We start from the raw sequence: 14,694 nt of genomic DNA on the forward strand, positions 1-14,694 counted from the left end.
TGATAAGGGTGATCGCCGATATGTAATGCATGGCGAATCTCCATGAACAGAACAGAGGAAGATCAATTTGTCGAGATATCGTTTCAGTCGCCATTTCAGCCATTGGTGATTCGATTGTTGCTCGCCAACATTCCCATCTTTTCTCTTGTTAATCCTTTTTATTGTTATTTGTTTTTCAATCAGCTTCAGAGATGGTTTCTACTTGGTTGGAAAAGGAACGAAATTTGAAACTTTTATGAAATGTTTAACTAGATGTAATATTATTTTCCTTTTTTTTTTTAAAAAAAAAGGGGGGATTTTTGCGTTTGGTGAATTTTTTTTTGGTGAAAATATGGTTTTGTTTTAAAGACACCATGATCAAATATATAAGTTCAATAGTGCAGAGAATATATTTTTTTTTTGGGCAATGATTTTTACATAGAAGTTTTTGAAATAAATGTGGATAAACCACGCCTTTTATTGAATAAAAAGAGACAGAGAAGATAAGATAAAAATCTCTCACCGTGAGTGAGGAGAGGAACTAAAAACAACGGGAAAAATAAAAAGACAAGGAGAGAAGGAGCTGGGAAGGCGGAAGACACCGTCCAGTCCCCTCGAGCCTATCCAAGCCATCAAAAGGAGCAACTACTCCTGCGCATGATCAGAGTCCGCTTCTCCAACAGGTTTTGAGTCTCTGGCGCTGTAGAAGTTAAGAGAGCGCTTGAGTTTTACATAGAAGTTTAAATCAAAGAACTCTGTTTTTCTTTTATGATAAAAAAAATTATATATTTTTCATTCGCTTATATGTTTGCCTAAATCTTTTACATTAACTAGAATGATTTTGATTATATATTCATGTAAGTTATTATGTTTGTTGTGTGTGAAAATCTTTATGTCCACTCAGTTTCGTAATTTCCGTTGTTTTATTTGAATGTGTTTGCCATTTCTTTCTGAGAATATTGTTGTTCTTTCAAATATCATAATTAAAATTTACATAATTAAAATCCTAATCACAAACACACATTGCTGATAAATGATAAAAAGGATACATCAACCCCCACAAGATTCACACATTGGTTAATAAAGCAAAAAAATTTTACTAAAAGAAATACATCAGCAAATAGTCATTTCTGTGAAAGAATGTGAACAAATGTCTCTGAAAAGCGTGTTGGTTTGGCTTCAAACTTCCAAGTCATCCAAAACCCATGTTAGTTAACCTACTAGATTAGCTTTTGAACCACTTAATTCTTATTCTTGGTTGATAAACATTGATCAGTTAACCGAACAACCAACCTCCATTAAGTTTTCCTATACTTCATGAACCAAAACATGCATACAAGATCAGCAGCAGCATTTTCCTATACATATACATACAAGCAGAGACAACCATTTCACTCTCAGAAAATCAAGAGAAGCGCTCTTTTCAGGTACCTTCTTTGTTCTCCCCATTCCTATACTTTTAGCAATATATTTCTTGCATTCATGCTGATAAAGCACTTGCTTATATAAAGTTAGTACAGGTACTCTTTGTGTATATTGTGGTATGGGATCAGGGACAGCAACAAGTTGGACAAATGGGTGGAACAAGCATGAAATACAGCTGGGAGGAAAGAGGAGCAAGATGGAGAGTATTAAAGCTGCTGCTGCTGCTGCTGCTGCTGCTGCTGCTCTGGGATTAGGCAAGGCCAAGGCAGCAGTGATTGTAGGAGGACACAAGATGAAGAAGAGGACCTCCACTGTCATCAGCATCAACTGGATCAAAACTCACTGTCACAGAAAGACTTCCAAATAAAACCTTTTTTGTTTGTATCAATTTTATCTTAAAAGTATTTCAATGCTGTAATGAACCCATTCTCTTCTAATTTTGATTTTCCTTTCATTCAACAATCTTGTGTGTGTTTTGCACCCTGGAAAACTATCACCTTGTAACCTTGTTATCATAAATCAAGAAATTAGATAAATTAGCTGGCTCTTAATTATGATGTTTCTTCCTTCAAATACTATGACTGGATATACACCTTTAAATTGTAACATAAACATGTCATGAAATTTTTTTTTTTAATGGTTTTGGCTTTATTTTTTTAATAAATCAGTAATTTATTCTTTTTTTTTATAATTTTTTTTTTAAAAAAAAATGGGATTAACCCAACCAATCGCTCATGATGATCAATTAATCAAGATGGGCTGACCCAATTTATTTATAAAAGTATGTAAATTAAATTATATATATACATTTTTTTAATCGTATTTTATCAAGTAAGAATCATATTTTTCCCCCCATTTATTTATCATGTTATTTGTATTTTATTCGTTAAAATATCTAATAAACGTAATGCATCTATTTGTGGCAATAAAAATTTTATAACTTAAACGTGTGGATGCGATATATATTTCATGTAAATGATAATGCTTATTATGAATATATATACTCATAATAAAAAACAATTTCAATCTACTTTCTTCTATTATTTTATTTATTTATTAATATATTGTTTTTGGGGGAAAAAAGGAAAACATTTATTTATTTATTTATTTATTATTCGAATTCGATATCGAGAGTTTGGTGGGCGATTTTCACTGAAGGAAGCCATGAAGCGCTTCTTCAAACCAGTGGAGAAGGACGGGCCCTCGAAGAAACCCTGCTCCTCCTCCTCCTCTTCGTCTTCGCCTGCGCCCGCAGGTGGTGTCAATGCCGAAGCATCGGCCTCGAAAGCAGAGCCGCTCAAGTTCCTCACTTGGAACGCCAACAGCCTGCTCCTCCGTGTCAAGAACAACTGGGCGGAGTTCTCTAAGTTCATCCAAACCCTAGACCCTGATGTCATCGCCATTCAGGTATTCGCCGCTCTTTGTTGCTTGATCGTCTTCTTCTTTCGTGTTTCATCAACTGTTAAGCATTGGGGCTGATGCCATTTGACATCAAATCGTCCTTTTTGTTAGCTAGATTTCCATTCCATTAATCGTCTGTATCGATTGTTGTCACTCTCTTAATGTTGCATCATTTCCATTTTTTGAGTGCGATAATGTGAATTATCTAAATGTCTATAATGGTTTATACCAGGCAAACAAAACATTGCTTAAGAGATATACAAAAGAAATGGCTTTCGTAGACATTGACACCAACATGACATTATTCTGTAAGGATAATGTAATTAAGTCATTTGATATTTGTGCTTCATGCCGCTGCTCAAATATTGGATACAGCTCTGCCAACAAATTGGATTGGATGAGGTTTACAATGCTTGATGAATGATTATGATTGGAAGTGGAAAAAGATCTAATCTCAATCCATTAATCTTTGATTGAATTGGGTTTCTTGTTTTATTTTTCATGTTTGTCGGTGATCTGATCATGTATGTTAAGAATGTAATCTTTGCTTTTTCCTTTTCTCTTTGTTCCTTGTATTTAAGCTTAAAGAAATGTGCTCGAATTTTGGACTAAAACTGTATCTATATGAGGGATTTTAGGGATGAGAGAAGTATGTGTGCCTGCACCTTGGATACAAATTCTGCGAGAAAATATTCGACCACTATAATAGGAGAATTGATATTTTATTCCTGTCCTCAGTCAGAGATTGAGGGTTGAAATATGTGGCTAGTTGAAATATTTTATAAAGAAAAATCTCTATAACAGGTTTTTATTTGATTGGATACAGATTGGGTTGGGGTTGGTCTGATACACTCACAGCAAAAATGATATATATTAGCTCAGCGATCTACTAGAATGTCGTCGACATTTTTTCTGAATAGAAAATATCATAAAGTGGCACTTCTTAGTTGTGTGGCTTCCACTCCTTGGCATGTTGGAAAGATATTTTACTGTCGAAGAGAATGGTGTTTGAATCTTGGTGGCATTTCGGTAGTATTTTTATTGATTTATGGCTAGCGTATGAGGCAACATAAGACAGTCGGATCATTCATTTTTCTTTTCCTAATGTGCTATAAAGATAATTGAATTTATAAGTTTTGACATTATATTATTGATGGCAGGAAGTACGAATGCCTGCAGCTGGTTCGAAAGGTGCACCAAAAAACCCTAGTGAATTGAAGGATGATACAAGTGCATCACGTGAAGAAAAGAAGGTAATGACTTCCTAGCTAGAGCTGTCTTGGCCTTTAAAATTTTAGTCTTAGGTATACGCTAATTTTATTATTTTGAATGCAAGGGCTGGTTCATAACCGATAATGCTGAATTCTGGTTCCCATTAATTGTAGCAGTAGTCTTGGAATGGCATTTAAATTTTTTGAAGTCTTTGTAATGTTGAACAATGATGTGTATATGGATGCACTTTTATTTTTCCTGTATGATACCTATATCTTAAAACTATGAATGCTTTGATAATTTTTGTTCCATAGATTGAGCCGCATTGCTCTCTCTGTGGGTACTACTCTATTTGGCATTGAACTAACTACAAAGTACTCAATATGCTGAGAACTAGTAATCTTTACTGATTTTCTTCAAATACAGATGTTACTGAAAGCATTGTCAGCTCCTCCATTTGGAAATTATCGTGTATGGTGGTCTCTATCTGATTCCAAGTATGGGGGGACTGCCTTATTTGTTAAAAAGGAGTTTCAGCCAAAAAAGGTCTCATTTTCCCTGGACAGAACTGGTAATTTAGCCATTTGTGTTAAGCATTGAAGATTGTTAATGATTTTAAGGTGCACTCTTTCAATAGCCGTCCTTCTGAAATTTGAAGTTGATTTTCTGTGGTTGTTATTAAATCTTTGAACCAGCAGAAAGATACTGATAACCTAAAAGCCTATTGTATTTCAAAAATATCCTTACAATGTTTTTATCATGTTTGTATAAATCATGCATCTTAATTTGTAAAGCACTCCAAGGTATTGATATCTACCTTTAAGTATCATTACATGATCTGTCCACATCAAGTTACATGCATGCCGCCTTCAATAGCTTTTCCTTATTGCACTGTAAACCACCTTATTATACTTCCTTCTGTTTGGGGCGAATGCACTATAGACCATTTTATTGAGCCTTATTTTTTGGTAATCAACTCTAGTTGACTTAGCGATTGCACGTATGTTTTCATAATTTAACTATATCTTCTTCAAGCATTTTGATGATGCATCTTTCTTTTAAGTGAGCTTGCTGCTGTAGGCATATACCCATCATTGCTAATTTCTGATTGTCCGTTGCACATACTTAAATAGTTTACTCTATCTTTCATCAAGTAAGTGAATATGCCTTTTTCTTTTAAGTGAGTTTGCTATTGCATGTCACGTACATTTTGATATTTAGTTATTTTATACCAACTTCTTCACTGCTGTTATTTAAATTTCTCATTCTCTCTGTATACAGGTTCAAAGCATGAGCCTGATGGTCGGGTGATTTTGGCTGAATTCAAAACATTTCTTTTACTAAATACATATGTACCGAACAATGGTTGGAAAGAAGAGGAAAATTCATTTCAAAGAAGAAGAAAATGGGATAAAAGAGTTCTGGATTTTGTACTAAATATGGACAAGCCTTTGATATGGTGTGGGGACCTGAATGTTAGGTATGTTGCTTCTGGGAAGTAAGTGACTCTTCAATTTTTAATTTAGCAATCCAGGACAGATCAATCTTCTCTGTTTTACCATACTGTTTTTAAGCATGCACCACAGTAGTTTCTTTTTTCTGCTTTTACTTCACTATATCTAATTTCTTGTTTGAATTGGCAATGTTTTTCAGCCACCAGGAAATTGATGTTAGCCATCCCGACTTTTTCAGCAATGCGAAGCTTAATGGTTATGTTCCTCCAAATAATGAAGTAATCTTTGACTCATTAAATTCTAGCATTCTGGCAGTGTGTTACCTACAAGTTTTATTTTAGTTCACTAATAGAAATATTACTCTAGTCATCAGATTAGGAAAGAACATAGGAACAGTCTGTCATACATTTCAAGTAACAATGCACAAAAAATGGACAAGTTTGCAGAGACACAGTGTGTTTACGTTGTCTAGCTTGATGATTGCTGAGAAGTTTACCTACCAACCTATGTGCACTTAATGAGCCACCTTAATGAATACATTAGGGGACCGATGACACTTGAGATAGCATTGATGAATAGGTCATTTATCTAATGATGATTTATAGCATTGATGATTAATGCTGTTTCTTCAGGATATGAGGTGATGCAATTCTTTGGCTGCTCTCTTATTTTATTCACTTTGTCAATTAATATATAATATCTCAAGAACTTTTTGGAAATTGCTTATGTACTTTTACATTCTGATATTATATTGGGGTTTCATCATCTTTGTAATATGATGCTTCCTGTTTGACATTCCATTGATTTATACAAGCTTTCAAACTGATTGGGACATCACTGCTATTCAGGACTGTGGTCAGCCTGGATTTACCTTGGCAGAGAGGCGCCGCTTCAGTAACATCTTATCAATGTGGGTGGGCCAGATGAGAATCTCTATATTTTTGTTTTACATTCATCTTTCTTTCTTCTTGATAGCTGTATTTTTATTTGTACTTTTATGGTCCTTTTTTTAAGCTTTTGTATTTACTTGAGTAAATATAACTTGCAAATGATTTGAAGGCTGTTCTCTTGGCGCATTCAGATTCAATTTTCTAGAGATGTAGGCTTGACTCCTGTAAGCAAGAATGAGGCTAGTGTAGTCATGAGGGCTTCCAATTTTTGGCTATTTATGAACAATTCTTTCAATTATTGAAGTTGTAGGTTTTATTAGTTTTTGTAGACTTAATGGGAATTTCATAATTTTCAACTGCATGACACAAAACTGTTTTTGACCTGAGTAGCAATGCTTTCTATTTCCTTCCGTACTTCTGAATCTGCTTTCTTACATATCTTAGTTGATGTGCATCTACCTTAAAAAAATTATAGTCCTGCTGTATTACTACCTATTGCATTGCTTCTATATTTTTTGGTCCATTTGTTTTATCAGCTTGCTTCATTCACGCTCTTTGCAGGGGGAAATTAGTAGATGCTTACAGATTTCTACACAAAGAGCAAGACATGGAGTGTGGTTTTTCTTGGTCTGGCAACCCGATTGGCAAGTATGAAACTGTTTAAAATTTTGAGTTTTAACCTTGATATTTTCCTGGTTTGAATCCTAGGATTTGTAGACTTGCTTGTCCTTTTGAGATTAATGACATCAAAGCTACGCTAGTGCATGTGCGAAGTTGTTTTGGGACTTTGTGTTTGGTTTTTATACCCAAAGTTCCAAAACAAATTGTATAGTTGTTTGTCACCCAAAAAACTGGAACTTTGTGTGCTTTGGAATGGTTTGAAAATGCTGATGGTTGCCATCATCTGCTGCAATTTTTTCCACGGATAGGCATTGATTTATTGTTTAATAACCATACCTTTTGGGTATGGATTTCTGAAAACCACTTGGCTTTGATTGGTGATTGCAGGTGCCTAATTCTTTCAGTTACTCATTTTGGAGGATTAGTATTCAGTGCACATATTTATGACCTTTGTTTTAGTCTTCTAGCACTGTAAAATTTAGTATAATTATTAAATAGTATCTATAAATTTTGTTTAGTCACTTATCTTCATTTGATTGCATGCTAATTAATAATTTCATCATTCATTATACCTCACTTTTAAGTCTTTAACATAATACAAGGGCTAGCATTTGATTTTATTTTTTCTGATTTAGTTCTACTCCTGTTCAGTTCTGTAGATGATTTTGTTGGTTGCAGGTACCGTGGGAAAAGAATGCGGATTGATTATTTCATAGTTTCAGAACAGCTCAAGGGTAGGGTTCTTGCTTGTGATATACATGGGCGAGGCATTGAATTGGAAGGTCAGTATAACTTTTTTCTTTCACGAAAAGTGTAATATCTAGACTTCAGGAAGAGCATGGCATGAAATCATTGGTATTCGCACATGGTGTGCCTGCTAGATGTTCAAATTTTTGTCAGGGATTTGATTCAATGGAGAAACTTAATATTTTTTTAACGCATTGAATGCTCAAAGCATTATTTAAGACAATTCCTTACTGATTGTTTTATTACCTTCAAAATTTGATTTACTTCATGCCAATTGGTTATCATCTTTCCTTTCCTTCTGGACCACATCTCTTGAAAATCCTTAAGTGCACGTTCAATGTCAATGTGACGTTCTCCACGGCTGAAGCTTAAATGTGTACACACTTGATATTAAACCTCAATCACTGAATGCATTTCATTACAATTATACCGAATGAAAGCTTTATTCAGTAAGGTATTTTATTTCCAAAATCATGGACACTTAATAATAAATTGTCTGCAGGGTTTTATGGAAGTGATCATTGCCCAGTTACGCTTGAGCTTTCATCGGAAACATCAGAATCGATTGTAACAGATGGAGCCTGAATTTCAGAATGCTGTGTCAGTCTTGTCAGTAACTCACATGGCCTGGTACTGTATTATTCTCACTTTGGTGCTAATTAAATGTGGTAACTGGGATTTACCTGGTAGTTTTCACAATTGCCATTTCTCGTCTGGTTTGAAAATGAAGACACCTACACAACTAGCACTAGGTTCGAATCCCTTTTGTATGAGTTTGTATCCAGATGTTCTGCTTTCTATTTTTCTCTCTTTGATGTTAAAGAGAAACTTTGGCAAACCACTACTTTATTATAGTATTGTATCATTGTAGTTCTCAACAATCTCAATCATCTAATTGTGGAAAGCTCTTACCAATATCAGTGTCCCTTCCGTTTTGACATGTAACATCTTATTAAACAATGTAGCTTTCACTTCTTAAACAGATTAGGTATGACTGGTGGATGATCTGCTGTCATGCTTTCGTTTTCTTGTGGAATTTCGTATTTGGTACCCTCTCTGAAAAGCCATTCGTTCAAGGGAAGAGGTTATTAGTACTCAACCCATTATTTAATAAAAATTCATTGACTTCCTATTTTGTTAATTGCACCATTTAATTTTATGAGATCTTCATAGTATGTGAAAATTTCTTGATGTTGTTATTCATCATGTCTAATTGAAATGAACCAACGACCAAATGGTTTATTATTGGTCAAGTTTTATTAGAATCCTAATCATGAGTGAAGACATATTTCTGAGAGTGTGAATAGTGGTTGTGTGCGGATGGTCTCAACGCTTATATGTGCATGGGCTTCTCTCTCATTTGCTCGTGCACACCCCTGCTTCTGTCTTTTTTAACAGTTTAACATTCATTTTGGTAAAAAAAAAAAATCTATTTAAATGAGAGTTAGTTTACTTTATTTTATTTTTATAAAATAAACTAATTATATTAGGAGTGTGTGTAAACATGAAGTTTATATTTCAATGTATCTGTATGTTCATTTTATATTAGTTCATATTCAAACTTGTTTTTTTGTAAAAGCATGAACATCCTATGTAAGGGTTCGGTGTGAATTGAGGGGTTGCTAAGCAATAGTTAATTTAACGATTAAATATATTTCGTCCATAAATGTTTTCATATTTTAGGAGCATAGGAATTATCATGCACAGAGCTGAGATAGAATTTATTTTTTTAAAAAAAATTTGAATAAACCACTAGCGCTAGGTTATTAAAATCGAGAAACACTTTCAAGACACGGCAAAAATAAGGCTGCGTCTAAATAACCAGACTACAGCTACCGTTGTGAGAAAGAATTTTGGATTATTAAAAAAATCTCATTTAATATGTATATATGACGTGAAGAAAGAAAAGTAAACAAGTTAGATGGAAAAACGACTGCCATTTAAATATATATGATATAAAATTAACGCTAAAAAGAAGAAGTTATATCCAGAAATAGTTTTTAAAATTTTATCATTTCTTATTATAATTAACTTTGAAAAATGCATGCAATATAACCAAGTAACATAGATGTTGTACGTACATATATAATACTGGCGCATCACAAATAATCATTATTATTATTATTATTAGGAGATAATATCCAGATTTATTCATAACAACAATAATATAACAACAATAACAACAATAATAGATCGATAAGCCTGGTAATGCACCTACTTATGTAATAGGAGCATCATATTATTATTATTATTATTATTATTCAGATGTATTTATAACAGCAAGAACCACGTTAACAACGATATAGAGTAGATAAGTCTGCGTAGTAGGGTGCATGTGCAGCAGCTAGCAAATCACGCTGAGGAAGAGAAGTCGATGCTAAGTCCTCCGATTTTGAGGTTCTCACTACCTGCCCTCGGCACCACTGTGATGATGATATTCTCATCCCCATCCACACCAAGATCATCAAGAGCCTCCGTGATGCTCAACTTCAGCCTCGTTGTCATAACCGTCGTCTCCCTGGCCACGTGCATGTGCGTGAGCTCCCGACGAACTCGCTCGCGCTTGGCCCGATCCCTGCGAACTCCGGAGAATTGATGTAAACGTCGAACTTTATGGCCTTGTCCCCCTGAAACTGAATCCCATCCACCACCAGCACCTCCGTCTCCACTGCCTTCTCCGTTTCGCTCCTACCGACACGAGGCCTCCTGACGGTGGTGCTGGCGGCTGCTGTCAATGTCAACGGGAACGTTGTCTCTGTGAATGCTGACTTTGCAGCCGCCTGTGTTGCCTTTGGAGTTGGTCGTTTCCGGAGCCAAGGAATATCAACCTCTTGGTAAGTGTAGCGCAGCAGTTTATTGTCCAGACAGTCTCGGACTCTCACCCTCACAAGCTGCGCGTTCTCATCATAGAAGAGAAAGGCTGCGTCGAGCCAATCCTTGTCTTTAAAGCCGGTGTTATTCTTCGTCGCTACCTTCGTCTGCCAGATATACCAGAGTCGATCAATGTTGCCATGGTGGGCGAAAAAGATGGGATCTCTCCCAGCAGAGTAGAATGTGCCCATGTCTTCAATATTAGGCTGGGTACGATCACCAGTCCACAAGTGCACCGGCCCGTGAGGAACGTTCTCCAAGGAACCAGACCCTGGGCTTGGCTGATCACCTCTCCTATAGGCTGCTCCAAGGAATAGCTCAGGTGTTTTATTAGCTACCACCTGTACATGATGGTGAGGTTCTGGTCAATCTGCTCTTGATCAGGGAGGTTTTGGTCAGTGAGATTGTAGTAAAGATCTATCAGGGTTGGTGGCTGGTGCTTGGCGTCACGGAGGGGATCGTAAAGAGAAGTTGATGGTTTGGTGTAGATGGAAGGCATCCTCATACCGGCTGGTGCGTCCCAGTTCCAGTAAGGAAGAGCGAAGGTCTCGTCCCCAATGAGCTTGCCAAGGATTCTCTCATTAAAGTAGAGGTAGTAGCGGTGCCAAGGAAAGAAGAGCCAGCAGTTATGGATCTGGAGCTCGAGGTCTAGGAAACCGACCTGGTCGTAACCTCCGTCACAGTAAGCGCAGTGGACGTTGGCTTGTTGCATGAAGTTGCGTGGGTCGCTGGCCGGCAGCTCCCTCATCAACTGGATAGCTCTTCTGTACTTATTTAGATACTCGTTGTTGACTAAATGAGCAGCTGGACGCACACGGAGTGGTGAATTGTGGGAAGGGAGCTTGAAGTCGATGATCTTAGTACCGGACTTATAGGGAGGGCAGCAGTTGATTGGTTTGCCACCTCCATCGGCCAGCTCGCACTTGGAGATATCTGGGGCCTGGATTGGGAGTCCCTTTGCATGTGGTGTGCCCGTGGCGGCTGCGGCTCCATATAAACCTGCACCTCCTAAAGTTATCAGCATGTTTCTCCTATCCAGCTTCATCATCATTTCATGAGAATAATGATCACCATCATGATCATCATTAGACTCTTGCCTATCCAGATGATTAGCTTTGCATGACAGCCTCCTTCTCAGGAGATGGTTTGTTTTGACAGCTGCCAGCTGAGGAGGAGAAGGAGGAAGCCTCCTTGTTTGCTTGTTAGTGAAGAAGGAGCATGCAGGGGATGGAAGGTTGCTTGCAGTGGACATGCTAGCCATCGATATATGAATCTAGCTATGAGAGATGCATGATGCTTATTGAAGGTTATGTCCTCTATTTATAGTGGCGGTGGTGATGGAGATGCATGGTTTGTTGATTGGGTTGGCGTGTGTTAGTGTCTAACAAATCTTGTGAGATCTTCTTCTTCAATTCTTTTGAAAATTTGCTTGATTGGTGGATTTCATACGAAAGTTTTGAGGTTTAGGTAGGAACCTCTTTTTCTTCCCGGTGATTAATTTTGATCAAGCGCTCTGATCACTGTCTTGTTAAACAATTAGTGGATAAGCAAATTATATTTTGAATTTTCTATAAGATTATTAATAATAAGAGTAAATATTTTTTGGGTACGTTCACAAGAACGTCCCTAGAATTGTTGGGGTTTATCCGGTTTTTGAAACAGTGAAAATCTGCGGAAGTACTGTAGTAATATAACTGTTCACGACTGCTGTAGTACTGTTACTGTTCACATGCGGCCGGTATGCGGGCGCACACTTGCCCGTGAACCTCACTGGCGAACCTATGCGGGCGCAAGCTTACCCGTGAGCCTCACTGTTCACCGGTACTGTTCAAGCACTGTAGCAAAATCACTGTTCATGTGCGGGTCTCATGCGGCCGCAAAACACCCGTGAACTTCCCTGGCGATCTTGTGCGGCCCGTATGCAGCCCGCATAAGCTGCAAAAAACCTAGTAGAGCTTCCTTGAGGCTTCAAATGTCTTCCCAAGTCTTCTACAACCATTCAATGCTTCAAAAACAAGCATAAAACACTACCAAACCCCTCAATTCTTGTTAGAATGGGATGAACAACAATGCAAAGACACAATTTTATCGTGGAAACCCCTACGAATCGAGGGAAAAACCACGGGACTCCTTAGAGCCTCTTAAACATGCATCCACTATGTCAACAATGGGTTACAATGGTTTCTCTCTAGCTAACTAGAGGTTTACATGCATGAGGGCAACAACATTCATAAGAAAGGATTTGTATGACATTACCACCATCATCATCAACAAGGATGGATAACAAACAACAAGTAGAGGTGAAGGAAGGATCAAACCTAATCAATAGGTTGAGCTTCTTGCAAGGAATCTCCTCCCGGAGTTTGAGTGAGATCCGGCGATGTTTGGCCGTCCGATCTCCTTGCCCTAGCTCCCTCTCTTTCCTTTCTCCTCTCTTGGTTTCTTGGTGGTAGCTTCCTCTCTCTCTCCTTCTCACATGTTGCCCCCCTTGCCCCCTTCTCACAAGAATGACTCATTCTCATTCACAAAAGAATGAGAGAATTTAGCCTGTGAAAATACCTTGTTGCCCTCCACTTCTTCATTATTGACATAGCTTCATTTTTTTTCTTTTTTTTTTTTGTTTAACTTGGGCCAAGCCCAAGCATTATTTCTCTTTGTTGGTAGCCCACCAAATGGGCTGAAACCTAACAAGAATTTATAAAGGTAGGGAGTTATTGAGGAAGAGAGAGACATAGAGATGTTCATGAACAGTGATTGAAACAGTAACCAACGAGTGTATTTTAAACGAATGGGTTGGTATCATGTTTTTCCGATTTTGTTTAGTTTAATTGATTTTTACTTGTGCATCCCACTTGACACTGTTTACAAGTATTGTGTAACTATTTCACAAATAGTTTATCACCATTGAATTTAAATCCAACAGTTTAAAAAAACGTCCTAGAATTTATGATTTAAATTTTGAGATTCAACCTCTCATAATAATATTAGTTATAAATATTATTTTTAATATATAACACATAATTAACTAATGAATATTATTTTGGGACTTGACATAATTTATGTCATGTTATGGATCGAGTTATGCCACTAAAAAGAATTTTTTAGAATAGTTGCCTATTATAGTTTGCCACCCGTATAAAAGAGAATCTTTTAGAATAGTTGGTTGTTATAGTTTTCCACCAATATTGGAAAAGAGTGAAGAAAATTATAAGGTATTTATAATGTACTGATTAAAGGTTACACGTTGACTTAAAAGATGTTAATCAATTTCCAAGTCATTACCTCAAAAGACAAAAAAAATTTCCAAGTCATTGGCTATCCTATTTTTATTTTTATTTTTATTTTTTATAAAAATAGATAAATCATCAATTTATTGAATAAAAAAACCAACAAAGAACAACAAGAGAACTAACAAAGAACAAGAAAAAAACTAAGACCAAACAAAAATTAGGAGGCCATCACGGGGGTAATGCACTCCTAAAGATCAACCATCGAAACAACAAAGACGGAAAAATAAAGAGAAGTGAAATTAAATAAAGGGTGAGCTCAGAAAATTAAGGTAGCACTTAATGTTCTGAAGAGAGTCACTAGGGAATTGTTGATGTGGTTCTTTAGCAGCAAAAATACAAACAAATAATATATGAATAATTTTACTAATAATTGAAAAGGGAGGAAGAACATATGATTTAAAAGTACAATTTTTTTCTTTCAAACCATATATCCCAAAAAATCGCTCTTGAAAGAAGGTCCCAAAGAAGTCGTTGAGCTTCTATGATTTGCTCAAAGAAAAACTAGATGCGCTCAAAGAATTCACACCTGAGTAGGAGATGATTCGCCATTTTTGGGTCTTTGTGACACAAGACACACGTATCAGTGGCGCTTTGTATGTTGCAATCTTTCTTGGTTAGGTGGCTAAATGTTAGAATTTTATCCTGACACGCCAATCAACAAAAAAGAGTTATTTTACTCAAACAATCAATTTTTCAAAATTAGGGGTATAATAAACTACATAATCCACCATTCATAGGAAACTTATAAAATGATCGCATAGAGAATGTTCTGTTACTCTCTAAAGTCTAGGTCTTCACATCCTC

At 36.5% G+C, this 14,694-nt stretch overlaps 2 protein-coding genes, 1 long non-coding RNA gene and 1 other non-coding gene across 4 annotated transcripts; 3 read left to right on the forward strand and 1 right to left on the reverse strand.

Moving 5' to 3' along the window:
• Positions 1-131, forward strand: LOC120250991. The gene has a single exon (XR_005533316.1). It is a non-coding gene; the product is annotated as a small nucleolar RNA snoR111 (small nucleolar RNA).
• Positions 132-1,021: 890 nt separating this feature from the next.
• Positions 1,022-1,863, forward strand: LOC120250436. The gene is made up of 2 exons (XR_005533012.1): positions 1,022-1,406; positions 1,491-1,863. It is a non-coding gene; the product is annotated as an uncharacterized LOC120250436 (long non-coding RNA).
• Positions 1,864-2,548: 685 nt separating this feature from the next.
• LOC120283601 (DNA-(apurinic or apyrimidinic site) endonuclease) lies at positions 2,549-8,762 on the forward strand. Its single transcript, XM_039290306.1, has 9 exons — positions 2,549-2,811; positions 3,966-4,058; positions 4,444-4,588; positions 5,299-5,497; positions 5,671-5,749; positions 6,320-6,381; positions 6,923-7,009; positions 7,661-7,764; positions 8,232-8,762. The coding sequence occupies exons 1-9, from the start codon at positions 2,569-2,571 to the stop codon at positions 8,312-8,314; spliced, it is 1,095 nt and encodes a 364-aa protein (XP_039146240.1). The 5' UTR covers positions 2,549-2,568; the 3' UTR covers positions 8,315-8,762.
• Positions 8,763-10,081: 1,319 nt separating this feature from the next.
• LOC120250478 (polyphenol oxidase, chloroplastic-like) lies at positions 10,082-11,861 on the reverse strand. The gene is given in 3 exon segments (XM_039259302.1): positions 10,082-10,266; positions 10,269-10,940; positions 10,943-11,861. Coding segments are annotated over 3 exon segments (1,776 nt in total).
• Positions 11,862-14,694: the final 2,833 nt, after the last annotated feature.

Source organism: Dioscorea cayenensis, chromosome 19, assembly GCF_009730915.1.
Source record: "Dioscorea cayenensis subsp. rotundata cultivar TDr96_F1 chromosome 19, TDr96_F1_v2_PseudoChromosome.rev07_lg8_w22 25.fasta, whole genome shotgun sequence".
NCBI classification, from domain to species: Eukaryota; Viridiplantae; Streptophyta; class Magnoliopsida; order Dioscoreales; family Dioscoreaceae; genus Dioscorea; species Dioscorea cayenensis.

Bases quoted from the DNA above. Each gene is read 5' to 3' on its own strand.
- LOC120283601 (XM_039290306.1), top strand. From the start codon at position 2,569: ATGAAGCGCTTCTTCAAACCAGTGGAGAAGGACGGGCCCTCGAAGAAA. The intron at 2,812-3,965 runs GTATTCGCCGCT...TATTGATGGCAG, and splicing joins CTGATGTCATCGCCATTCAG to GAAGTACGAATGCCTGCAGC. The intron at 7,010-7,660 runs GTATGAAACTGT...TGTTGGTTGCAG, and splicing joins TCTGGCAACCCGATTGGCAA to GTACCGTGGGAAAAGAATGC.